The sequence below is a fragment of the Canis aureus genome, chromosome 31, assembly GCF_053574225.1.
Source record: "Canis aureus isolate CA01 chromosome 31, VMU_Caureus_v.1.0, whole genome shotgun sequence".
NCBI classification, from domain to species: Eukaryota; Metazoa; Chordata; class Mammalia; order Carnivora; family Canidae; genus Canis; species Canis aureus.
Window position 1 is genome coordinate 14,786,113 of NC_135641.1, and position 25,736 is coordinate 14,811,848.

The 25,736-nt window shown below is 54.9% G+C and overlaps 1 protein-coding gene and 1 long non-coding RNA gene across 9 annotated transcripts; one reads left to right on the forward strand and one right to left on the reverse strand.

Annotated features, from left to right (window-relative positions):
• Positions 1 to 321: 321 nt before the first annotated feature.
• On the reverse strand, positions 322 to 4,002 carry LOC144302377 (uncharacterized). Of its 6 annotated transcripts, none has more exons than XR_013369235.1 (4): positions 3,767 to 4,002; positions 1,824 to 1,960; positions 1,277 to 1,357; positions 322 to 464 (listed from the first exon to the last, which is right to left on the reverse strand). It is a non-coding gene; the product is annotated as an uncharacterized LOC144302377 (long non-coding RNA). The 6 variants fall into 6 exon arrangements; XR_013369233.1 differs by lacking the exon at positions 3,767 to 4,002 and adding an exon at positions 2,342 to 2,551 and having other exon boundaries at positions 1,824 to 1,981; XR_013369234.1 differs by lacking the exon at positions 3,767 to 4,002 and adding an exon at positions 2,342 to 2,550.
• IRX2 (iroquois homeobox 2) lies at positions 3,072 to 8,190 on the forward strand. Of its 3 annotated transcripts, none has more exons than XM_077879638.1 (5): positions 3,072 to 3,375; positions 4,675 to 5,080; positions 5,320 to 6,033; positions 6,819 to 6,897; positions 7,597 to 8,190. In XM_077879638.1, the coding sequence occupies exons 1-4, from the start codon at positions 3,130 to 3,132 to the stop codon at positions 6,869 to 6,871; spliced, it is 1,419 nt and encodes a 472-aa protein (XP_077735764.1). In that variant the 5' UTR covers positions 3,072 to 3,129; the 3' UTR covers positions 6,872 to 6,897; positions 7,597 to 8,190. The 3 variants fall into 3 exon arrangements, with proteins under 3 accessions (XP_077735764.1, XP_077735766.1, XP_077735765.1); XM_077879640.1 differs by lacking the exon at positions 3,072 to 3,375 and adding an exon at positions 4,079 to 4,252; XM_077879639.1 differs by lacking the exon at positions 3,072 to 3,375 and adding an exon at positions 4,348 to 4,509.
• Positions 8,191 to 25,736: the final 17,546 nt, after the last annotated feature.

The window sequence follows — 25,736 nt, forward strand, 5'->3', positions numbered from 1 at the left end:
TCCCCGCTCGGCCTGCGCTCTCCGCGGCCACCGCAGCCCGAGCGCGCGCCAAGCCGGGCCACCCTCGCAGGCGGCCGCGTGCCGAGCCACCGCGTCCAGCCTCCACACTCGCAGCCTGTTTTTCCCATTGGTTTCTTGTAAAAGAAGACCAAGCCAACTTTCATCTAAGAAAAGGGAAAGTGGTTTTAAAAAATCAGGGAGCTTTAAAGTGAAACGGAGTTTATATATTCCAATAACAATGCAGAGTGTAAGTTTTAATGTCTCTGCGTAGGCATTTTAATTTGCTACAGTCACTACCAATAAAAACGGCATGTAGCGCGATTCGACTGTTTAATAGTGCAAGGTAGACGGTTTTTATTAGTAGCAGGCAGCAGTATGGAAAATTTAGATTTCAGTGGAGGAGTGTAATTGCTGGGGGAAAATACACTCGAGGAAGAGGCTGTCTGTAGAATCAGCAGCAAGAGCTAAAGAGAGGGAAGAGGAGACAGCGTTGGTGGAGATGCACCCAGGGCGACTGAGCCCCTCCAAAGCCACGTGTGCTTGTCTGCTTATATACTTAATTGATGTCAAAATCGAGTGTATCCGGAGCATACGCTCCTGCTCCAAACTGGGGATGTTTTTGTAATAATTCAATGTTTTCTTTTCTGCCCCTGGCAGAGATCAGGCCCAAGGGGGGTGGAGGGAGAAGGAGGGAGGGTGAGGGGGCGAGCCCCAAATGCTAATGAAACACAGCAGGAACTGGCCTTTAGAAATGGAAATACTGCAGGCCAATCATCCTCGGAGATAAAAATTAGACCTGATTTTTTTTTTTTTTTCACTTAACCGGTCTCATTGGAAACGAATCCAAAAGCCTGCAAATCTGATCTGTTGCTGTTTATGTTTGTCATCCAACGTGTGTGACTCTCATTTATGGCCTCTACCTGGCCCAGTCCTCTCTCAGGAAGACCAAAAATCTCATAGATCCTGACGAGGGTGTGCTGGGAGGGCTGCTGGAGCAACCCCCACGCCCGCCCTTCTCTGTCCTTTTCCACACTACCATAATTGCTGTAAAGTATCTGCCCCGCACTGAATTTGGACAGCCTGCCTGGGGTGGCAGCATCGTTAAAACCGCTCCAGAGAGGTCCCCGCAAGTGGCCCAGCGTGTGGGAAGGGCTGTTTGGGGGTGATATGGAGGTCGGTCGAAGTGTAGAAGGTGCAGGAACTGGTTTTCAGGAAGGGGGAGCACTGGGGAAGAAGAAGTGGGAAGGCATGGGGGCTGGTGATAAGGTGCACCTACTAGGAGTCACAGGCCTGCAGGCCAAGGACGATGGGTTCTTCCCAAGCCCAACACTCTGGTTTGCAACTGGCTTCCTGGGACCTAGGAAAAGAAACACAGCTTAACTGTGTCTTGAAGGTTCTGCTGTGGGCAGGCCTGGGCTGCAGGCTCTCCGTCCCCCCACTGCAGCCTGGCCAGGCCAGGGCCTGCGGGACCCCCGCAGAAGTCCATAACAGGGTTGGTGGGGCAGGTGCCGCAGGCGGCAGCAGCTCCCACCTGCAGCAATTCTACCGCACAGGTAACCCACCCCAGAGAGGGCCTCCGAGGAAAAGGCACCTGTCGGGTGGGTGCCCTGCCCAGGATAGTGCACACTGACACCCCGTGTGCCTTTTGGGCACCCCGCATCCGTGACACCCCAGGAACCAGGTGCCTTCATCCTCCCGCCCCAGGTGCAGAAGGGGTGCAGAAGGGCTGGGGAGTGAAGGGTCTCTGGGGCTGGGGTCCCGGGGCCCCTGGCTAAGCACCTGCCTCTGGGCCCGAGAGGGAGCTCCGGAGCCCCTCGTTTTACCTGAGCCACCTGTGCTGCTGACAGCGCTCGCTCCCGCAGCCCTCCTTCTTCCTCCCGAGCGACAGCGACAGCGAGTCTTCACGTCGTGCAGAGGCGGTCTGTCCGGTGACAGTCATTCTCCGGAGCGCTTTACGACACTTGTCCCAAAGAAGAGTCAACTTATCAAAATACAATCAAGTACAGCGTTTCAGGGGTGACATCTTCCCGAGAGGAACACTGGCGGCGAGCGTCTACACCTTCCCGAGAGCGCAAAGTCCTGGCACGCAGAGCCCCGGGTGTCCCCCTAGGGACTGGGGAGCAGAAGCTCACCTCAGGGCCCTCCCCGATCCGGGGTCGCAGGCACGCGCTGGGCGGCGCGGGGCAGGCCACCGGACTCGAGGCCACGCGGGGAGGCTCCCCGGGCAGGCCCAGGAGCCCGGGGAGGGAGGGGGCGACAGCGGCGCACGCCACCCCCAGGAGGGCCCGGCTCCCTCCGCCCCGGATCCTGGCCCCGAGCCCGGGGTCACGCGCGCCGTCACCTGGGCCGGCCTCCTCGCGGCGCAGAAGGGTCCCCGACTGCGGGCGGCCCCCGCCCAGTCCTCGCGGGCCGAACGGGGAGGGGTGCAGGGGGCGGCGGGGGGCGCGATGGGGAAGGGGACGGGGGCGGCGGGAGGAGCCGGCCGGGGAGGACCGGGCTCCCCGCGGGCCGCGGGGGGAGGCCGGAGGGCGTGCGACGGGGAGGGGTGTGAGCCGGGGCGAGCGGCTCGGCCGGGCCGGGCTGCGGGGCCGCGGGCCGCGGGCTGGCGTCTGCGCCACAAAAGCCTGCGCGTCCCTCCCTCCTCCTCCTCCCCCGCGCTCCCGCCTCCTCCTCCGCCCTCCCCGCCCCTCCCCCGGCCGCGGCCCGGCAGCCGGGGCGGGCGGAGCGGGCGGAGCGGGCGGAGCAGGGGAGGGGGCGGGCGCCCGAATATGCAGATGAGCGCGTGACGGACAGCTCCGCGTTCCAATGTCCCTCGGAAACTCGAGCGCTCCTTCCTCAACTCCTCACTCCCGACTCCAGACTCCCCCAAACCCCGACCGCCGGCCTGGCGCGCGGCTGCGCCCACCGGCTCCGCGCCGCCGCCGCCCCGCCGCCCCGCCGCCCCGCCGCCCCGCCGCCCCGCCGCGTCCCCGGCCCGCGGGCCTCCCGGGCTAGTGCGCGGGCCGGCCTGCCTCGGCCCGGGGCCCCCGCGCCCGCCGCCGCGCCGCGCCCCGGCCGGGCGTGGATGGAGGGCGCCGCGCGCCTGGCCGGCTGCTCGGCGTGAGGCGGGCCCCGCGCCCCGCGCCCACCATGTCCTACCCGCAGGGCTACCTGTACCAGGCGCCCGGCTCGCTGGCGCTCTACTCGTGCCCGGCGTACGGCGCCTCGGCGCTGGCGGCGCCGCGCAGCGAGGAGCTGGCTCGCTCGGCGTCGGGCTCGGCGTTCAGCCCGTACCCGGGCTCCGCGGCCTTCACGGCACAGGCGGCCACCGGCTTCGGCAGCCCGCTGCAGTACTCGGCCGACGCCGCCGCCGCCGCCGGCTTCCCGTCCTACATGGTAACGGCGCGCGGGCGGGTGGGGGGACGCGGAGCGGCGGGCGCGGGGGCCGCGAGCGGGGCGCGGGGGCGCGGGGGCGCGGGGGCGCGGATTCGGGAGGCCGGAGCGGGAGGCAGCGCGGCCCGCCGGCGACGTCCGTCACACCGGGGGTCCGTCCCCCCCTCGACCCTCGGGGTCCTGGGTGCTGCTCCCAAAGAGCTTGCAAAGTGCGACACCGCCGGGGTCGGGAATGTGCCCTGGGTCGTCCTGCCTTCGCGCGCCCAAGCCAGGCGCAGGGTGCAGGGCCAGCCGGGGACGACGGGAGCGGGGCTCGGCGCCCCTGGGGCCTCCCGGGCTAGGCCGGGCGCTTAAGCTTGACTTTCGGGGTTTGGGGGCGGGGGGGGGGGCTCACCGGGAGGGGGAGGGAGCGGAGGGTCCGGCGGCAGCTCGCGGCCCTGCCCGGCGAGCCGCGATCTCGGCCTTCATCCGTCCCACAGGCCGTGCTTCCGAAAGACGCGGCGGCGGGCGTGTGGCAACCCTAATGCCGCTTCGGTCCCCCGAGTACCCAGGGCCGCTGCCGCTTGCCGGCCTGGGGTCGTCCCGCTGGCCTCCGGGTCCGCAGCTGGGCCCGGCCCCGGTGCTGCTTACGCCCGTTTCGGACGATCGAGGCTGGGACGGAGGGGGGGGGGGAGTGGGGCGCGGGGGGACTGTCGCCGCTGCCCGCCCTCGGTGGAATTCCAGGGCAGCGACAGTGGAACTGGGGCCTTGGCGGAGGCTGCAAACGTCTCGAATTTAAACGTTAAAGGCTGAATTAAAATGCTAATTACCGCGTATTTGAAGAATTCGAAACGGTGACTGGCTTCTGAGTTGCAAATTGGATTTGCCGAGCTTTAGAGCGGTGAATAGCGGAGCGGGGGCTCCGGGGTGGTTTTTTAACCGTAGAAGGGCGGGGACGGGGGAGTAGGGGGAGCCAGCCAGAGAAATTTAGATATCAAGGAAGTACCTGTGGGTCTCTGTGTGTGTATGATTGCGTACCTCTGTGCCCGCAGCTCGGGGACTTTTGGGGGAAGATGTGTCATTTTAGGAAAGTGAAATAGTTCAAAAATTCGAGATTAGAACGGCAGCGTTTTCGCAATCTGCAGCCTGTCTCGCCCTGTGCGCTGCGTTTTTTCCGCTCTTTTGCCGCGGGGAAGGAGGCTCCAGTGCGGGGCTCACCCTGGGAAGGGAGGCGTGGGGAGGGGGGGCGGGCGGAGGGGTCAGCTTTGGGCTGATGCGGGCCAGGCCCTCGCACACCCCTCACCAGGCTCTCCTTGGTTCCAGGGCGCGCCCTACGACGCCCATACGACCGGGATGACGGGCGCCATCAGCTACCACCCGTACGGCAGCGCGGCCTACCCGTACCAGCTCAACGACCCCGCGTACCGCAAGAACGCCACGCGGGACGCCACGGCCACGCTCAAGGCCTGGCTCAACGAGCACCGCAAGAACCCCTACCCCACCAAGGGCGAGAAGATCATGCTGGCCATCATCACCAAGATGACCCTCACGCAGGTGTCCACCTGGTTCGCCAACGCGCGCCGGCGCCTCAAGAAGGAGAACAAGATGACATGGGCGCCCAGGAACAAAAGCGAGGACGAGGACGAGGACGAGGGCGACGCCGCCAGGAGCAAGGGAGAGAGCCCGGACAAGGCGCAGGAGGGCACCGAGACGTCAGCGGAGGACGAAGGTGAGCAGGCCCGGGGCCGGCGCGTGGTCGCGGAGCCTTCTTCCCAGGCGGGCGCGGAGCCGCGGGCGGGACGGCGCTGCCCGCCCCACCCGGGTGCGCGCGGGGCCCAGCGAATCCTCGGGAGCTCTCCGGGGAGGCCGTGCTCCCGCCTGGGATCGGGGTGGGAGGTCCCGTGGGGCGCAGGGTGCCCAGGCCCCCGGCCGTCCCTGCGGACCACAGCCCTGCCCGCGCCCCCGCAGGGATCAGCCTGCACGTCGACTCGCTCACGGATCACTCGTGCTCCGCCGAGTCGGACGGGGAGAAGCTGCCGTGTCGGCCCGGGGACCCCCTGTGCGAGTCGGGCTCCGAGTGCAAGGACAAATACGACGACCTGGAGGACGACGAGGACGACGACGAGGAGGGCGAGCGGGACCTGGCGCCGCCCAAGCCCGTGACCTCGTCGCCGCTCACCGGCGTGGAGGCGCCGCTGCTGAGCCCCCCGCCCGAGGCCGCGCCCCGCGGCGGCGGCGGCGGCAAGATGCCCCTGGGCAGCCGGACGTCGCCGGGCGCGCCGCAGCCCGCCAGCAAGCCCAAGCTGTGGTCTCTGGCCGAGATCGCCACGTCGGACCTCAAGCAGCCGAGCCTGGGCCCGGGCTGCGCACCGCCGGGGCTGCCCGCGGCCGCCGCGCCCGCCTCCTCCGGGGCGCCGCCGGGCGGCTCGCCCTACCCCGCGTCGCCGCTGCTCGGCCGCCACCTGTACTACACATCGCCCTTCTACGGCAACTATACAAACTACGGGAACTTGAACGCGGCGCTGCAGGGCCAGGGGCTCCTGCGCTACAACTCGGCGGCCGCGGCCCCCGGAGAGGCGCTGCACTCCGCGCCCAAGGCGGCCAGCGACGCGGGCAAGGCGGGCGCGCACCCGCTGGAGCCGCACTACCGGCCTCCGGGCGGCGGCTACGAGCCCAAGAAAGGTAGGCTGCCCGCGGCGCGCGGGGCCTCCGGGGAGGGCGAGCCGGCGGGCCCCCTCCCGGGACACCGTGGGGAGGGGGCCCGGGAGACCCTGGGGCGGGGCGCGGGCGCCTTTGTTGGGACTGGAGAGACGGAGGGGAGGGAATGCGCCTGGAGCTTTGGGAAGGGAAGCGGCGGTAGCAGCAGGAAAGGGCAGGGGACGGTGAGGGCCCCTTGCCTTGCAATAAGCCTCACGCCTTTATTCTTTACATTTTATTGAATTTATCGTTATCGTTACAGAATGTCATTATCACGACAGGTTTATTTCTCCCCCCCACAAAAAAAAAACTGTCACAAAATGTAAATTACAGCCTGTCTCCCGGGTTGACTGGGCTGAAGTTTCAGTGCGGTTCTGGTTTGAGAGTCTCAGCTGAGTCTCCTCTTCTGCTTCTGGCTGGAAGGAAACAAAACGTTCTAGTAACTCTGAGAGGCACTAATTCTTCCAAATAGGAAACCAGAGTCTTTGCCGCTTCCCCAGCCCTCTCTGGGTTGCCTCCCATCGCTCATAATTCAGGCCAGAGTTGATAAGACCTGCAGAAGGAGCTCAAGGGGATGAGAAAAGAAAATGAGAAAGGGAAACATGCCCCAAATCTGTCTGCCGAGAGTGGCCGCACAGACAGTTTCCCTAACTGTTGTGTGCGTTCAGGGAGCGGGCGTGCGTGGGAGTGCGGGCTGGTGGGTGTGCAGCTGTCTGGGAGACAGATGGCTCTGGGGTCAGGTTCTGACTAACTGCCCCCTCCCCTGACAGATGCCAGTGAGGGCTGCACCGTGGTTGGTGGGGGCGTCCAGCCCTACCTATAGAAGGCCCCGCGCGCACAGCAATGCAAGTAAGTGGGCACCCTGGTGCCGCCTCCCACCCTGGGGGAGCCTCCCATCACCGATTGTGCTGTAAACTTGCTCAATGTCTATTTCTCGCTTCTCGCCATGGAGTCTGAGGACAGAGCAGTTGCAGTGGTCTTCGGTCTTTTTTTTTTTTTTTTTTCCCCTTTAATTGGGAAAGTAGCTGTTCTGTTTTATAGAGTCCCTCTTACTCACTCCAGCTCAGCTGTCAAGAATCACTCCTTTAATGGGAGGGAGTGTATATATTGCACCAGTGCTGTTGTTTTCTCTTTGGAAATTAGATGATTAAAATTTGGGTGTTTGTAAGCAGTTTGGAAGCATTTTTACCATGCTAGGCATGTACTAGACGCTGGCTTTGATGAGCTAGGGCTGCTGAAGCCTGGGGCACCAGAACCCTTTAGAGGTGATGTTTGCAGAGTAAGCCCGAAGAGACGTGAGCAGCCCAGCCGTTTATCAGGCCTGCCCCTGTGTCCAGATGGGCTCTAGATAGGACCTCGCCGATCGCCCTGTTCCCAGCAGTCTCTCAAAAAATACCTACTTTACAATTAGGCAAAATTAGTAATCACAGATCTTGAAGATGTTGGGAAAAAGGCAGAAGCATTTCAGATCGACTCGTTTCTGTGATGTGATGATGTTGGTGTGGACTGAAGGATTTGGGATGATTTGGTTTTTTCCTTGGTCCACAGGTAGGTGTCACAATTGCTTTGGAAAAAAAAAAAAGTCAGCAGGCCATTCTCTCTCCCCAAGTTCAGAAATACACAGATATAAAAAAACACATCTCTAAGCCCGGACCGCATCTCGTGCCACTATAAAGGAGAAGGCGCCACAGACTCTATCGGAACAGACTTTTATTGGACATGACGTGAATTTGTTGGCATAGTATAGCTTCCCCAACGTATGTGTGACTTTTGAAAACAATCTTTTTTCTCAGGATATCTTGAATTGATCACTTCATTGCCACGGTATATATTCTCTAGGTGTGATAGGACTTACTGTAAAATTTATTTGTAAAAGATGTACACAGTAGAAATAAAATGTGATTGAGAAACTTGAGTACTTAAGAAGTGGAAACAAATTTGATATTTATTTTTATAATGATATAAAGCTTCTAGTAATTTATGCAAGTTGTATTGCAATGGAATCTAAACTTTTTGTAAATAAATTCTGCCTGGTTTTTATTTGAACATTGCTGGTTATACAATCTTTGTTGGTTGTTTAACAAGAATTCTTTACTAATTTATATCTTAAATTGTAAATAAAAACAGACTAGTCTACGACAATCTGGTGTTTGGGGCTCCTTTTTCCTAGGAGAGTGGTTTGGGTAGGCAGTAGGGAGCCCCCCATTGGTAGCAGCCCCTCCCTCCAGGTGATCTGACCTCAGGCTTTTTTAATGAAAATGTGTAAAATAACCTCTCCCTTCTCCTGCTCTTAAAAAAAAGGAAAAAAAAGGGAGAAACACAGATGGAAGAGAAAGACAGTAGGGCAATAACATCCAGTTTTGGATTATTTACATGCACGTGTTTTGCAAGAAAATTCAGATCTTGTGCTCTGAATATGCAAATTAGTTGTTAATGACAATTTTGTTAGACTTGGCAAAATAAAATGACCTGACATCCTTATGCATCAGGATCCATTTTATAGTTATTTCTGTGCCGGCTTATTGAACCTTCTCGGTAAGCTGGAGAATTGTGATAGCACCGGGGATAGAGTCACACTTCTGACCGTAAATTACTGGTGGAAGTCATTGTTTACTTTAAAGCCTGAAATATCCACATTGGCATAGATTATTCAGATTAAAGGGCCTTACCTCCCCTTTTCATACATCTCAACGTTGAACGCAAGGCGAAAATCTGGAAGGAGAGATTTATTTTCCTTTCGGTGGCTCTTACCCTTACCCTGGGGGAAAAGAAAAGTTTAAACAACCTTAGACTGTGGCGTGGTTATTGTGCTGCTCGCTATCTAATTATAGGACAAGTCTAGAATTTGTAGTCAAGTAGCGTATTCCCTTTGATTAGTATCATAAAAGCAGCAAACCTGTCACTTTAATTTTCAGCAAAATTATATGGATATCCATATAATATGATTTCAGAGAAGAAATGAACAATCATTTATTTCCTTTCCAAAGATAAATTGAGTGAATATAACTTACGGTTATAAAACAAGAATAATAGCTTCTTAGATTGCCCTTTAATCAATCATACACTTACTTTTCAAGAGGTTCATCTGTTTTATTCCATGATTAATAATGCTGCAGCATGAGCGCATTATTGGATCCCAGCGGGGGACGTCCCGGATGCTTTTAGCTGCTTTGGAATGGTCAGTTGGGGTTCATTATGGGCTGATATTGAACAATTTATAAAATCTTGTCTAAACATCTGCCAGCTCCGATAGGCCGACGTGTCTGAGGATGGGAAATTGCTAGACCAGTTGATATTGACAAACGGATCTCTCTCCAGTGGCTTTTTGTGCCTTAGAAATTAGTGGCCTCTTGCTGGGGTCTTGTTAGAAAGGGTATTTGAAAGTAATCTTGGGTACTTGAGGCAAAGCCAGGGGGCTGTTAACTGGACACCGAGCCAGGGCAGTGGGGAGGAGCAGTTGTGGTTTGTCTCCCGAGAAAAGGAGTAGATCGAGATTTAGGTTTTCTGCTACTTCTTAGGCATTTTGTTGGTTTTGAGTATAAAAGCATTTGGAGGCTGGACATAAAGCCAACCTTTAGGGTACAGAGCTGCTTCCCCCCCCCCCCCCAGCTCCTTCCTGCCTCCGCAAGTAAGAAACATGGAAATGTTTGGAGCTGAGCTATTTCTTGGTGACAGGGAAGATTTTTCACATGGGAAACTGTGCCACTCTGTGGCAGCGAGTCTGGAAGAAAACAAATGTGAGGTCTGCTAACGGAAAAGTGAGCTGTGAGCTCTTTTGCTCATTTTTGTTTCAGATGTGAAACCTTCATAGGATTTCCATGAAGATAATGATTCCCCCCCTCCAGATAGCATTTTTGAGGGCAACATGAAGGGATGAAGTAGTTTGCTTTTAATAATAGCCATACAATGCACAGCAGAGAACACAATGCACATGGCAGCAGTATCCTATCCGTTAGATGTAATATTATAATTTGAGTATTTGGAAGGCTTTGCTGCAAAGTATGGAAGTGAATGATCTCTAGCAAATTAAACACTTCAAGACCACACACCCTAATGAACATGCAACAGTTAAGGCACTCTGTCTGAGAGGAGTATGGAGTATGGAAGTGGAAAACCCAAACAAAAATTGATCTTTGTGCATATGTTCAGAAATTGAAGCCTGGATAAAAGCTGCCTCCCTTTGGAACAGCAGATTGTTTTACCTGGACATGTGATCCTTCCCGCAAGCGCGCACACCCACCCCCACCCCCACCCCCACTCCATCCCCGACCCGGTTCTCCGGACAACCGCACCTTTCAGACAGTGAAAACTCAAAGCAGCTCAGGAGATTAGCTCAGGCTAACGAATCTTCTTTGATGTTTATATGCCCAACAAATTATCAAAGATTTCCATAACTTACTCACCCTGCCTCCTGACCTGAATTTCATTCTGGAGAACTTGATTTTTAAATGTGTGCTAAGAACATAAAACCTGCAGGTGTTTAGAGGGATCTTTCTAAAGAGAAATGCAGAGTGATTTATGAGCTCTCCTCCATGAAGATCATTAGGAGAGACGGAGGAGGAAGAAGGGAGAGGGGGAAGGGAGGGAGGAGGGAGAGAGGGAGAGGAGAGGGAAACAGAGAGGAGAGGGAGAAAGAGGGCAGACGGGGTGGAGAGAGAGCCTCCACTGGGGAGGGAGGCTGGTGTGGGTTCTGATTTTTATTTGTGCTGGAGAAGCCGGGGACGGGAGCGGTCGCCGGCGGCCGGAGCTCGCAGCTCCCGGTGGCGGCGGCCAGGCGCGCGGGGCGCTGGCGAGCGGGGCGCGGAGCCGCGGGCCGGGCCTGGCGCCGCAGCCCGACCCCGCGCTCGCGGCCCTCGGCCCGGCCCCGGCCCCGGCCCCGGCCCCGGCCCCTGCCCTCCGCCGCCCCGGCTCGGCCGCGCCGCCCGCCCGATCGAAGCCGCGCTCCCATCTCCGGGGGCCCCGGGGGCCGGGCGCTGCGGAGAGTCCCGGGGGCGCTGGCCCGGCGGCCGCGGCCTCCCGCGCCCGTCAAATGTCAACATTTGTTCCCAATAAAAGAGTTATTGTTTCTGCAAAGCTGCCCAGCAACTGCCTTTGAAACTTGCAAAGAACTTCATCCACCTTTGTCTGCCGCGAGGCGAGAGGGCGGGAGCGCGGGGAGGACGGGGCTGCGGCGGGCCGCGGGGGCGCCCCCCGTCCGCACCCTGGGCGCCCCGCCCGCGCTGGGGTGCGGGGCGCCGCGGGCCCGGGACACCGACTCCCAGCCGCCGCTCCCGGGACACCTGCGGGCGCGGCCCGGCGCCCCGACGCGCGCCCTCCGGCCCGCCAGAGTCTTGGGGTCCGGGAACGCTGCACCCAAATAAGTACTTAGCACAGACGCTGACACGAACCTGGCTTGTTTTTTGTTTTTATCGTTACAGAATAAATGTGCCCTAAACTCGCACTGCTAGTGTCCAGAAAACACACATCAGTTTGAAAATATCATTCCAAACCGATTTATTTGTTGCGTCGGAGGAAACCCTTTCAAATCTAAGCAGTAGTACACTGAATTATTAGGAAGTTTCCTCCAAATAACTCTATACCACGATGAACAGATGATTTTTCCTTAGTGCTTTGAGAATCCCGAGAACAGCATTTATTTTAACCCCCCAAATTAAGGATATACGTGAAATAAGTGTTTTTACACAGCATTTACAAAAATAACATTTTAAACGTTTTAAAAAAATGCGTTAACCCAAGGGGCAACCATGGGGACAATACACAACAGTCTGTGATATGTGGATATTATGATTAACATCATTTGAATTTCTACAAATCGCAAAGGGGACATGTCCCTTTGATGTATTTTCAAACCTTTATGCAAGTGACAAATCCCTACAGATATTTTAAAGGCTTATTATGAGAAGAAGTAATCTATGACAATATAATTTTTCAGTTGCTGAAAATTACTTTCTATGGGCCGTAATGACAGCACATGCCGGCCCTCCCCTTTGCTTTGGCTGGAGCTCCATCAGACCAGCTTTTCATGATGTGCATATGGACCCGCAGCTCGGTAGGCAAGGAGGAAACACTTGTTTTAGGGTGCACACCCCCCCACTTGTATGCTTCACTACTTTTTCACCTGTATCTCCTGCAAACAGAGGGCTACAGACTCATTGGTGCCTCCACCCTCCAGCCCCCACCCTCCTAGCAGAGAATAGGCTTGTGTTCTCTCTACTGAGGGCAGAGCGTTCTCTCTCTTTCTAAGAAAGATAAAAATTGAAGATGTTATTAAGGAGGACTATACTGGCAATATAATAAAAAAGGAATGAGTTATGAAATCTCCCTCTTCTGTTCTTCTGCAATCCCAGGTAAAAGGAAAGAGGAAGAATGTGTTTTTTTTTCTTTTTTTGTTTACTGAAGTCTGGCCCCAAGATAATAAGGGAGAGTCTTTTTAAAAAGGTGTCCCAGTGTTACTTTGTTCTATATGGAACTGATCACAAATTAAATCTGATATTCTCAAAGAAGCAAACTGTGAAGTTTGGGGCTGCCTCCAAATGGTAAAGCAGTGGATCTTGGTAGGAAATGCCCAGAGGGCAGAAACGAAACACAACACTACACAAGCACTGGCATTTTTTGTGAGGAGATAAATTGACAATTTATTGTGTGTAACTCCTGATCAATTATTAATCCTTAGTGTCAACAACAGGGTTATAATTACCTTTGGTTGTTTAAAGGAGGTGTGGTGTTTTGTTTTGTTTTTGTTTTTGTTTTTTTATTTCTCTCATCCCTAATTAGTTAATGCTCTCTAGCAAGGACCCTGAGAGGAACTGGGCTGACCAGGCCCCTGCCCTCCCCTCCTTTTGGTGACCTTTAGGGAAAACACCTGCAGTCACCTTCCTGCCCTCAGTAACTGCCCCCAGCCTCCATTCCAGCGGAGGGCACCTTCCCCCCTACGCTCCCCAGCCATAAATAATGATTCCAGGGGAAAAGGTGGAAATGACAAACAAATAGAGCACAGCTGGAATTAATAAGGCTGATCAAAGTTAGCGACAGTGTGACTGCTCGCAGGGATGAAGGTCTGAGGCCCACAAAGATGCCATCATAGCTCCTGCCTTCTCCTCTGAGATCAAGAAAAAGGGCAAAGCGAATATTTGAACTCTGGCATCTTCTGACAGAGGGGGGACCTGGGTTCACAGGCCTGGCGGATCCCAGGGGAACTTGCTTACCTGGCCTGGGGTTTGGAGGGCGCAGTGCATGTGCCCCTGCCTGCGCAGTCCCCGTGCACTCCACTCTGGTCCGGGCCACCGCGGGGTGGGTGATCTTCGGCCCTGAGAGGTTGGGCTGGGAGTTGGCAGGTTGGATGGGCACAGGCAGGAGGCTGGGGTCAGTGGGGGCTGACGGCGACTGGTGTCTCCAGGAGCCGGGGAGAGGGAGGCAACGTCAGCCAGGGGAAGCCGCCCCCCAGCGCCTGAGGAGGAGCGCCAGGAGCACTGGCTGTGGGCGCTGTCGCCCTGAGTCCCAGCCCCCAGAGGACCTGGTTCAGGTCAGCGGGCTGTGGGGATGCCCCTGCGTTTCCCTGAGGGAGGGCCCCAAGCTCCTTCTGTCCTTAGAGCCCCGCGGGGGTCTGGGCTGAGTGCAGGTGCTTTGCTCTGGCACAGCTACAATCATTTCTTCAGGGCTTTTGTGCAAGCTCTCCAGACGCCTGCGCTGTCCGAGATGGGGGCGCCTTTCCGTGGACGCCCCAGGCCCTTTCTGCCTTGCGGGCCCCCAGTGCGGCACCGCCACGCGTCTGCTGCCTGGGTCACATCGAGGCCCCAAGAGCAGCCACCCGACTTGCAGAGCAGCAGCCGGTGAAACCAGCGTGTGGATGCGGTGAACCACCTGGGCCCCCCTGCCAGAGACACTGATGGAGTCACTGCGGGGGTCACTGCCGGGAGCCTGCGGCCCCGGGCTGGGGCGGGAGGGGGCTGAGGGGGGCGCACTCAGAAGTGTGGGTCTGAGGAACCCGAGGGGGGCTGAGCTGGAACTCTGGATCCCCGAGGCAGAATGCGCCCCACGCCCCTGCGGCCTGAGAGCCCGAGTCCAGCTGCCCGCCCAGTTCTTGCATCGGCCCCCTCCCCTTGGGATGGGGGGGCGGTATCTGGCCCTGGAGCCTCCTTCGGAGGGGCTGCAGCCGGGCTCCCTGGGCCTTGGACCGCCCGCAGGAACGCTCGACGGCAACGGCGGCCGCTCCCGAGGCCCACCGGGCTTCCCCGGACTTCGGCAGGTGCCTTGCCCTGGGGCCCTCCAGCCCGGCTCGGGCTCCCTTCCGAGGATGGTGCCCGGGTCCGCGTCCCCCGCCCCAGCGCCTCGGGAGGCCGCCGCCGCCCAGCGCTGCCCCACGGTGAGGAGTGCGGCGCGGCCGCCGGGGGCGCGGGGACCCTGCGCTCCAGCCGCCGCACCTTCCGGGCCCCCTTCCTCTCCTCCCTGCGCGGGCGCCGCACCTCTGTGGGCGGCGGAGGACCGCGGCCTCCGAAGCTGCGGGAGCGAGGGCTCGTGGCGCGCCCGGTGGTCCCCGGAGCCCCGACCCCCGGCAGGTGGGACGGACCCCGCGCGCCCCGCACGGCCTCCCCCTGCGCCGCCCGCCCGGCAGGTGGCCCTCCAGGGACGGCCGCGGCGGGCGGCGAGGGGCAGGGCGCTGGAGGGAGCCTCTGGCGTCTCGGCACCGCTGCCCGCAGCCCAGTGGCCCGCAAAGCTGCTGCTTCTCTCCTTCAGGGAATTTACTAGACCAAGTCAGGGCTTTACAGGCCCAATAAAGTCAATGTGCCGCCTCCACATGCTGCCCGAAGCCCTGGCCGCGCTCCTCCTGAAGAACTAGCTGGTGGGCTGCCTGGAGGTGGTGACCGACGCTGCGTAGGCAGCGTAGCCTGTGGCCCGGATGGGGGCGCCCGCGAGCGCGCTCGGTCGCCGGGTTTCGTTTGTGCTGAACCAGGGAGGTTCTCCAGTCCATCCTCTCCCTCACCGCTTCCTTTTGGGCCCCTTGGGGGAGCTTTGACTGCAAAGCTCAGACCTGGTAGCCCGAGGGCGGGGCCTTGGAACCGTGTTCTGCCTCCCGCAGCGGGGAGAGGGGCCCTAGCAAGTGCAGGACCTAAGGTAGGCAGCAGAGGCAGCTGGGGTGGGGGGAGCACTGGGGGATGGAGGGGCTGGGAGGTGAGGGTCAGGTCAGGGGAGGTGCTGTGCTCCTAACCTTTGGTGCTCAGGGCCTTGTTCATCTGCCCCCCAGCCCCCCGCCCCTGCAGAGGCCTAAGCTGGGTCCTTCCTCACCATTCACACCTGGGGGGTTACTGGAGAGTGGACGTCTGCCCCCACCGGCATGAGGAAATGGTGGTGGGCCGGTGTGGGGTCAGGCCTCCAAGGCTTGGAGACCAGGATCCCCCCTGGGCCAGAGTGGGGTGGACAGGGGTGGGCCCCAGGGGTTGCAGATCAGGTTCTGGGCGGTACCCAATGATGATGACTTAGCTCCTTTAAATCTGAGGCCCAGACCAGCTCCAGGCTTCTTCTTCCTGACTCTCAAGCGGTGGAAAAACAATTTGTTTCGGAATGATGATGTGATACTCAGCCCCTCAAGTAAAGGTGCCCTTGGTGGTAACCGGGCCCAGAAGTAAACAGGAGTTACCCGGCCCAGTCCTGGTGACCCTGCGTCCTGCAGGGGGTCCAATCTGGGGTGGGCAGGGCAAGGTTGAGCCCGAGCCTGAGTGGCGAGACAGTGTGTTGAACATTCTGTGGGGCTGGGCTTTTCATAAAGGCAGAGGCTGACTTGAGGCTGTGCTTTAAAGAAGATAAAGCCGGCCTGCCGGGAGACAGAACCACAAATGAGTTATATTGTAAACAACTCCACTGACTTCACCATGTTAAGGAGAAGCAGGTAATGTATTCAGGTGCACACCCCTCCCCTCCTGCCTTTCCAGTGCAAACAAGGCACAGCGAGGGGGAAGAAGGCCTAGATGCAGGTGGGCTGGCGGCCCGGGAGGGGAGAGGGGTGGGCTGACTCTCAGGCCAGGTGCACTTTTGCCCCAACTCTTTGAGGTCAGGAGAGGCCACCAGTAGATAATGTCTGACAAGGGAAGGGAACAGGATGGTTCTAAGTCACCTCAGCGCTGGGGGGTCTTGCAAAGCACGTCTCCGTGGGACTGCGGCACTTCACGTGAGCGCTGGCAGTTTGGGGCAGAGTGCTTGGGGGCAGGTGCTGACTGTCATCATCTGGACAGTGTCCCACGGGAGACGGAGGATAAGCTCTGTGTAGGGTGGGTGGCCGCCTTGGTGCGGCCCCATTCCTGGCTCTGAACAACGGTCCTACAGAAGGGGCAGTGTCTGCACTCGGGAGATGGGCGCTGCTTGCAGGGGAATCCCAGGTGATGCCATGCAGGATGGCCCCTCCACAGCCTGGAGGGGAAGGGAGCGGCATTACAGACTGTCCTCCTGTGACACCCTAAGGGGCCCAAATGGCCCTTCCCCAGCCCCTAGCTCCTCCCACTCAGGAGGCTGGGCAGGGGGCCCCTCATGGGGTTAGGCTGGTCCCAGCAGCACCACTGTCCGTCCGAGGGGGTCACTCCTAGATCTCATCCTGGCCAAAGGCCCCATGGTATCCACGGATCAGGGTCACTAACGAGGCCCACGTTGCGTGTCTGGATCCTGAATGTGGGTAAACCAGGCTTCCTGACTGCTCCAAACAAGGCACTTTAGCCATCCACCATGAGAAATACACCTCCAAGTGACAGCATCACAAAATCTGGGCAAGGCACAATTAGCTGGGAGTTAGGGACATTACAAAGAGGGCTGGATTTAATTGTCACTGTCTTGCCTGGGTGCTGTGCTCTGGGGGCGGCAGTGCGTGGACTCATCAAAGCAGAAAGAGTGACGTTCCCATTGACTTGTCCTTAGCATGATGAACCCTTATAACAATTAAGATTTTCATATAATTTGTGTCCCACTGACAAGATATGATTTAACAATTTTGTCTTAAAAGTGTAGACTTAGATATATCTTCAGAGGAAACGATGCAGTAAACCAGATGTGAGAAATAAAAATAGCCAACTTGTGTGTTTTCCCAAAAGAGTTTTTTCTTCTATAATATTCTGTTATCTCTTGAGATTTGAAGGCAAAATAGACATTATAATTTATAAATATCCAAATTTTAAATAAAAACAAAAAAATAAAGCTGCACTGTTTTAATGTTTGAACAGCCATTGCTGACAGGGGTGGGGGGACATCTGAGGAGGGATCCCCGTGGAGGGAGTGGGGAGTTTTGAAGGTTGGGGGGGTGCCTTTCTGGGCCCAGCACAGACGGAGCAGGGGTGGACTCATCTCACTGAGCCTCCTTCTCCCCTTCTGTATGTGGGAAGCCATGTCACACGCAGAGCAGCAGGTTAAATGCCAAGGTGTGGAGGGGACGTTGGGGCAGGACTGGGAAGGTGCTTTCAAGGACACCAGGGTGGCATAAGGAGGTGTGCACCGTGGGCAACAGGTGACCTCAGATGGTACGACGAGGGAGAGAGACCCCAGTCGTGCCCTAAAAGGGGAAAGGTGGGGCAGAGAAAGGTTGAGTATGCTTCTCTCTGGGGGTCCAGGGCTCGGCCCCACCCAAGCCCAGAGCACAGAGCAGCCCTCCTCTGGGCGGCTGCCCCTTGGCCAACTTCGTTTCCCACTAAGTTTGCTCGCAGGAAGCTGGTCCCCACTCACACATGTCCCTGTTTGCATCACAGAGAAAGTTGGAGCACAGTTAGGGTCGCAGAAACATCACCCAGCGAGTGCAGAGAGCCCCCTGGGCACCCTCCTCACCACGCAGCCTCCACGCAGCCTCCCCGCAGCCTCCCCAGCTCTTAGCAGCCAGGTTGCCGCGACTACATTTGTTTCAATGGGTGATTGAGTATCGATACATTTTGAACTGAAGTCCACAGTTTAAGTCTGGGCTCACTCTGTGTCCCACATTCTGAGGGTTTTGACAAATGCACAACGTCATGAGGTTTGATTTTATGCAGCACAAATATAGACCTCTTCCTGACCTTAGACGTGTCCCTTAGATTTTTGTGAGAAATAATAGATACAATCAATAAATAGGTATGATATAAATAGAATACAATGTACACATGAATATAGAAAAGAGTCACACATATACAAATATATATATAAATCCCAGAGGTGCTAAATAAAATACAAGACATCCAGTTACATCTTTTTTTTTTTTTTTTTTTTTTATAAACAGTGGATACTTTTGTAGTATAAGCAAAGTATGCCCCCTGCAGTGTTTAGGGCTAAAATTTTGTTGATTTTCTGTACTTTGAATTTAACTGTATTTATTTTTATTTTATTTTTATTTGCTAAACCTGGCCATCTTAATATTGATGAGGCACAGTAAAAAATATTTGTCAAGTGGCACTTTTTTAAAACATAGGCTTTGAAACAGAGGAGTGGAAGGAGGGAGGCAGAGTACACACAACTAAATTTACTGTGTGCTTGTGGATGGAGCTGGGGTGGCAGGTGGCCCTCGTCACAGCCGGAATCACCTTTGGCAAGAGCAGAAGTACACAAAGTGGACGTCTTTGAACGCAGCAGCCCCAACACTGACCAGCTCTCCACACCTTCCCTTCCTTCTTTTCTGCCATGAAAATCTATTCTCAAATCACATACTCTTCTCATGAGTAAATGCTATGACTTAAAAATGGTCACTTTAATTCAGCATAACATACTGACCCTCACTAGCATTCACAGTGTTTACACCCTACATGAAGTGACTTCATGTCCTAATGTCCTAAAGCAGAAAGGCATCAGAAGCACCTGGACAGAGGTTCGGGGTCACTTGGTTCGGCATGGACCCAGGCACTGGTATTTCTTTAAAGGGTGATGGCCTGAGGCTAAGAAAATGAGAAAATAAGAAATAAATGCCCACAGTAGAAATTCAGACACCGTTCAGGTGGTGGATCCATGTGGGACAGAGCTGGGGTGTGAAATTCTCTTCGGTGGATCTGGGCTATAGTGACCCGCACACTCCCGAAAGAACCAAGAGATTCCACAGATGACGGAGATCCTGCAAACAGAGCTGTCTTGGAGACAGTAGGGACTGGGTGACTTCGCTTGGCCATCAGTGGTGGTCAGAGAGCTCTTGGGTTTCCATCAGAAGCTGGTACGTGTCTGCACGTTATAGGTAGTGATCCCCAGTGTTAGAAACCAGCCTTAGCCCTGACTCAGCTGTGGGTCCACACACCACTCCCCCATGTTTGGCAGGAAGGAGGGGTACTGGCATTTGGATCGGGGCCCGGGCCTCTGTTCTGCGGACTGCTTGGTGTACAAAGCTGCATGCCCCAGCTTCAGCCAGCACCGCGGTTCACGAATGCAACAGGCTGGAGATTTGTTGGGTTTGCACTGACCTGAGGTCCATGCAGTGAATATGTATGGGCTTCTGGGTTTGCAGGTGGAGAAGGAGCGAAACAAAGTGATTTGATCACAAGAAAAGCTCCAGTCATGAGGCTTTTCCTGGAAGTTTGGGTCCTGAGGCAGGTAGATGCCTGCACAAGAGACGTCAAATCTGTTCACACTGGATTGCCAGGCTATTAGTGCAGGGTTGGTGCCTCGGGAGAGCCCCCGCCTGTCGGGCCAGTGGTAACGTAAGCTGGAGATGGTCACTTGAGTTTTCAATAATTTCTGGTTGGGTTTCACTGTGCTGCTGTGCAGTCCCCCTAATGAATCTAGATGTGTTATCAATGAGCCCATTGAAATCCACTGTAAACCTGCAGGGGACATAGATTTCTTAGGACTTTCCTGTTGGTTTCAGAGGCCGTCCGTCCCTGCGCATCTGTGAGTGTGTCTTCCCCACACCACTGCTCTCTGGTCTTTGGTCCCAAGGTTGGGACACAGCTCAGAGCAGGACCTGCATCCAGCACCTGCCCCTTCACTGCCGCTGCATCGCATGTCTGTGGATGGACACCAGAGTTTTACAAGAAAACTGTGACTCTCAGGCCATCCTTTAGGCTCTGAGCAGAGAGAACGACACTGACAAGAACCAACCAGAGCTGCGTTGTGCACTAAGCCCTGGACTCCTGTGAAACCTGTGAAACGGAACATTTCGTTTCAACTGTTTTGATGGGAAGACACATGATAATTGAAAGAGCCGTGCCTGCAGGTGTGCCTCCCATGTCCTATTACCCTGCTTCTCTGGTCTTCCCATAGCAGCACCCAAACCCTGGTTTCCTGCCTCAAAGCCTTTTTCTAGCCTTGCCATCCCACACCAGCCTCCAAAATACCTGCTTCAAGTAGATCACTGACCTCCTACTCACCAGGTCAAGGCCTTTGCCAATAGGACCTGGGTCTCACAGGCCTTCTGCATGATCCTCGGAGGTTCCCCTTGCTTGCTCACATCTTTGGGCACAAGCCTGTTTGAAAACACATCTTTGTGCTGGGACTGTGTGCACACTGCCAGCTGTAGGCATCCTGTGTAAGACAGTCAGCTACAAGAGGCTTATGCAGACAGTATTAAGAAATTTGTGTAGACAGTAACCTGCAGGAGCTTTGTGTAAACAGTCAGGTGCAGGAGGCTGTATAAATAGGAGGAAGCTGTGTGCACAGTTGTGTGCAAGAGGCTGTTGCATAGTCTGGTGCAGGAGGCAGGGTGCACAGTGGGGCAGGAGGTGGGGTGCATAGTGGGTGCAGGAGGTGGGGTGCATAGTAGGTGCAGGAGGTGGGGTGCATAGTCGAGAGGAGGAGGCAAAGTGCACAGTGGGGGCAGGAGACGGGGTACACAGTCGAAAGGAGGAGGCAGAGTACACAAGGGGGGGCAGGAGGTGGGGTGCACAGTGGGGCAGGAGGCGGGGTGCACAGTGGGTGCAGGAGGCGGGGTGCATAGTCGAGAGGAGGAGGCGGGGTGCACAGTGGGTGCAGGAGGCGGGGTGCATAGTCGAGAGGAGGATGCAGGCACACAGTGGATGCAGAAGCCTGGAACCTCAGACACATTCTCAGACGCACCCTGTGCCTTGTTTTCTTTCTTTTCTTTCTTTCTTTTTTTTTTTTTTATGCCTTGTTTTCTTCACAAGAATCCTCTTCTCCCTCTTGAACTACTGGTTAAGACTCTGTTCATGTGAAGCTGCTTCCACACCCCTGGAGAACAGTCTGAGTTAAACACAGATGAGTAGGACTTATTTTAAGTATAGGCCCTTATTAAATGTTTGTTAAATGATCACAATGTTTTGAAAAGCCACAGCCTGGCTAAAGTATTGCAGGGTGAGAAGTGGAGGGGGACTCATCGAGGAAAGAGCCGCGGGTGCCGGGCCCGGCGCTTGCGGGCAGCTCCTGGGTCACTCACTACCTTGCTCCAAACTCAGCTGAGCAGGAGGTGAGAGAAATGGCACCTTCTCATGTTTTCCTGACTGAAACTTGTAGTAACTGTCTCTGCAAGGTGGCCAAACCCTTTCAGGTATGAATGCAAAGGGGACTCAAGTTTAATTTCGATGTCATTGAAGTCTTTGCTGCCACAGAAGAAGAGTGGCTTCTTAGCAATGACATCAGTCCAGTTCATAACTCTGTGTATAAATGCGTTCTATAAACAGGCAGGCCTCATTTCATTGTACTTGGCTTTATTGCACTTCGGAGATACTGCATTTTTTTTACAAACAGAAGATTTGTGGCAACGCCACATGGAGCATATCTACTGGTGCCATTTTTCCAACAGCATTTGCTGTGTGTTTTTGTGTCACGTTTTGGCAATTTTCACAATATTTGAATGATGATAATTTCATTATTATTATATCTGTCTTGGTGATCTGTGATCGGTGATGTTACGGTTGTAATTGCTTGGGGTCTGTGTCCACGGGGCGCCTTCACATCCAGTATCTCATTGAAGAATCGTGCAGACCTCACAGTGTCCCTGGGTTGATGTTACTGGCCTCATATGTAAGGAGGAGGGGGCCAAAGCCCAGTGGTCAGGACATGCAGCCAATTATAAAGGCAGAGAGTGTCAGCATTGATTTCAGGCTTCCTCTGAGCTTACTGTGGACTCACTCCTCCAGACCTCACCACAACAGCACAGCATAGGACTGTCATCTCTATCGACAGTGGGAAACTTGTTGCAGGTCACAGGGATTACAGTACAGATTCTAACTCTGCCCACAACAGCCCAAGGAATATGCTCTGGATCCCGTACCTGGCAAAGTGCGGGCCCCCTGCTCCTGTCCTGGCTACATCTCCACCCGGTCTGCTCTCCCAGGCTGATCTGTCCTTCCCTCCACCACATGCTCTCCTTGCCCATCCTCAGCTGTCCCTGCTACAAACTGGCTTTTGTGCAAATAAGGACTATGGGCAAGAATGCAGCCCAGGGTTGTGTGGATGGCATAGTCCCTAAACCTCCATCATAAATGTCCATCGGGACCTGTAGGTCTGTGTAAACACAGTGCAAAGCACAATGAACAGAGACTCAACACAGACTTTGTCTGCCCCAGTGGAGGACCGTGGAAAGCCCTTCCAGATTAAACAGAGCAGCAGGTAGCGTCAGTCGTTCTCCTTAAATTGTTCTATAGCGAGTTCACAAAAAGGGCTTCAGTATCTGCAAAAACAAATGGACAACCCGTACTATCCCAACTGCTGCCACCCAAAGTGGTGGTAATGACAGTGGTCTCGGCTCTTGGGCCGGCCTCCGTCATCTTCGGGGCCACTCGCTTTTGGGTCCAACCCCACGATCTGCTGGCCTCCACCCCTGGCTTCCTTGCTGAGAGTTTCCCTTCCCTGATCGGGCGTGTCTATCCATCCACTCCTCTCCCACGGAGTTTAAATTCCCCAGAATAAGTCACACTCAGAAAAGGGGCCGTAGCACGGAGCTATGCTTTATACAAATGTCCTTTAACTTGCTCTCTTCTAATGAGTAAACGGCCAACTTGTAGCAGATTCCAGATCCTCAGGACACAGCACGGCTTGCCGCATTTATGCAGAACGGCGGGGACAACCTACAGAAGCACATCCCATTTCTTGTACTTTCTATTAAATTCCTTTCTCATTTTGAGCATTCTTGATTTAAACATTAGGTGAAGCTGCTTCAACCTTCAGGATCATGCACAACATCCTCACCTTTTGCTCTTACGCACACACACACTGCTAAGTTCCCAAAGACCATGATGCCGCCCTCATTGCACATCCCCTCAGACTCATGCATCGCCTGCACGATCTAATTTTGAAGCAAGAGTTGCCTGTACTTCATATGGATTACCAATCTTTTGGCAAGATGTATCAAGGCAACGACGTACTTCAGGCATATTTGGGACTGTCACTCATCACCAGTGGGCAGGATGGCGCATTGTGTGGCACCAGCTGCCTGGATAAAACCACAAGGTATGAATGGCGTTTACCCTTCCTTCTCCTTAGGCTTCCCCTTCCACACACACCTAGTGCTGGTAGGGAGGGTCCAGAGGCCCGGTTTCAATGAACACACATGTCCAGGTTGTGAATGCAAATAAACGTCTTAAGTTCGGGATGAAGCATAAAGGCACGGCTAGAGGGTGGGCAAGCAGGCTGCTCCTGCTGGAATGCTGAGCGCCACGTGGGAGCATTCTTCGGGAGGTGTGTTCCCACCTCTTCCTTCTTGTCATGTGACCTCATCGTCCTGCTTGCTGTCCTCTCTGTGGGGTCCTCAGGGAGCTGTCCCCTCACGGACCCTCGTGGTGCCACCTGGCCTCCATGCAACGCCTTGGTGGCCAGTGGGTGCTGGTGAACCTTCCTGCAGGAAGCCCCTGAGGGACCATCCACCTCCCAGTTGTGTGGCCGCACAACAGGTGTGCTCCCAAGGAGTAATTATCAGAGCAAGTATGTGGAAATCCACGTTTATATTTATTGAGTTATAATACGGTCCACTTACATTTATCGAGTCTCTTGTGACCTGCAAAGGCATAGGAAGAGAATACTGTGTGTGGCAATCAGGCCGCCTGCTTTCCGGCTCCAGCATGCCACTTCCTGTAACGCCTCCACCCTTACGTGTCTCAGGTGCACAAGCAGAGGACTGAACAAACTATTCCTAACAATGTCCACACAGAAACCCTGTAGTTCCATTCCTCTCCTGTATCAGGCTGCTAGACAGTTCTACAAAACTTAGAGAATATCAGACAACTTAGTGATTGAGTCATTATCTGGAAGGATAATGTTTGTTTTCACTGCAGACTCTTTGCTGTGAAGTGAACATTGTAGCAACAAAATTAAAATCATTTTCTTTCAAAAAGGTTTTGTTTAAAGTGGAGCACACTCGAAGCAGACAGGAATCAGGAGATTTTATAGTACGGCAAAAATTTGTTTAATATATTATTCAATTTCTTGACCATTATTAACTCTATTGAGCTACTCACAGAGTTTTTTATTAGAGGAATACCTTGGATTGGTTCATAAATCTTCTGGGCTGCAAGTGGATGTTGTGTAGACTGTCCATAAAGGTAATTTCAAACCCACAAGGAAATTTTTAAAAGAGAAAATGACATGATCCCCTAGTAGTGGCCTGTTCACTTGAGGCAGGAGGGAAGGAGGAGAACATTTGGGAAATTTTCTAACATGGAAAATAAAGCCCGTGTTAGCTTTGTCGATTTAGGGCCTTTCTTGGTAAAGCAGTAAAAATGCAGTGGCAAATTGTTGGCTTGCATGTGCAAGGTGGGCTCACGAGCTTCTGCGTCCCTGACAGGCAGCACATCTTCTGAGTTCCTGGGAGACGGAACACGGGCAGGGTCTGTAACCTGCAACATGACCACAGTTGTGTTAGGTCGGGTTGTGTGTTTGTGTCTCTTTCCCTGTGTTTTCCGTCTGGGAGATGACACCTGGCTTCCCTGACCCCTGACACCCTCGTCCCAACAGCTCACAGGATATCACAGATACTAACTTACTACGCACTGCCAGTGGTGAGGTGCCGGGGAGCAGAATGCAACCTTATCCGTGTTCCAGAAGCTGCACCATGGACGATGTGCTTTCCCAGGGGTCCCATGTGACCATCACAGGACCGGGGAGCAGCCCACTGTCCGGACCTCAGTCCAGGGCAGACTACAGAGTTGCAGGATGTACCCCACACTCCGAACCGAAATCCAGCTTTTCTTCCTTGAGAACAATACCCCTACTACAGCCCCACCCGCTTTTTCAGATTGCGGCATTTTCGTGATGTGGTTTTGAAGAAAAAAGTCAAAAGTGATTAGGGTGATGGCCTGCCATCTCTCAAACGCTCACTGGCTTTGAGCAGTGCTGGAGAAAGGAGCGCTTTACACGTGGACAAACTATTTCTGCTGCACTCGGAAGGCATGAAATACATTGAAAGACGTTTAAAAATACCTTTCCCAGGATCGGAGGACGATGGCAGCTAGGTAAGGAAGAGTTTAGTATGCTCCGAGTGAAAGTTCTTTATTGGAAAAGCTGACAGGTGCTCCATTTGTATGAGAAAAACCAGCCATTGTTACCCAAACCTCTCAGAATCCTTAACACTCTGCTTGTCACAGGCATATAGATCATGATTCTGTTTGAGCAGTATTGTTCAAAATTTCTATTAATAATTCCACAAGCACTTCACTAGTGACTAAAATGACCTTGGATTTTACAAATGGAAAATGTTCCCAGCCACATCCAGGGGTGAGAAGCAGGCAGCGGCCCCAGTGGGTCCTTACCCTTTTATATCATTTGCATGGCCTTTCTTAGGCAATTTTCATTTCAAAGTCTTGTTTAACTTCCTTGGG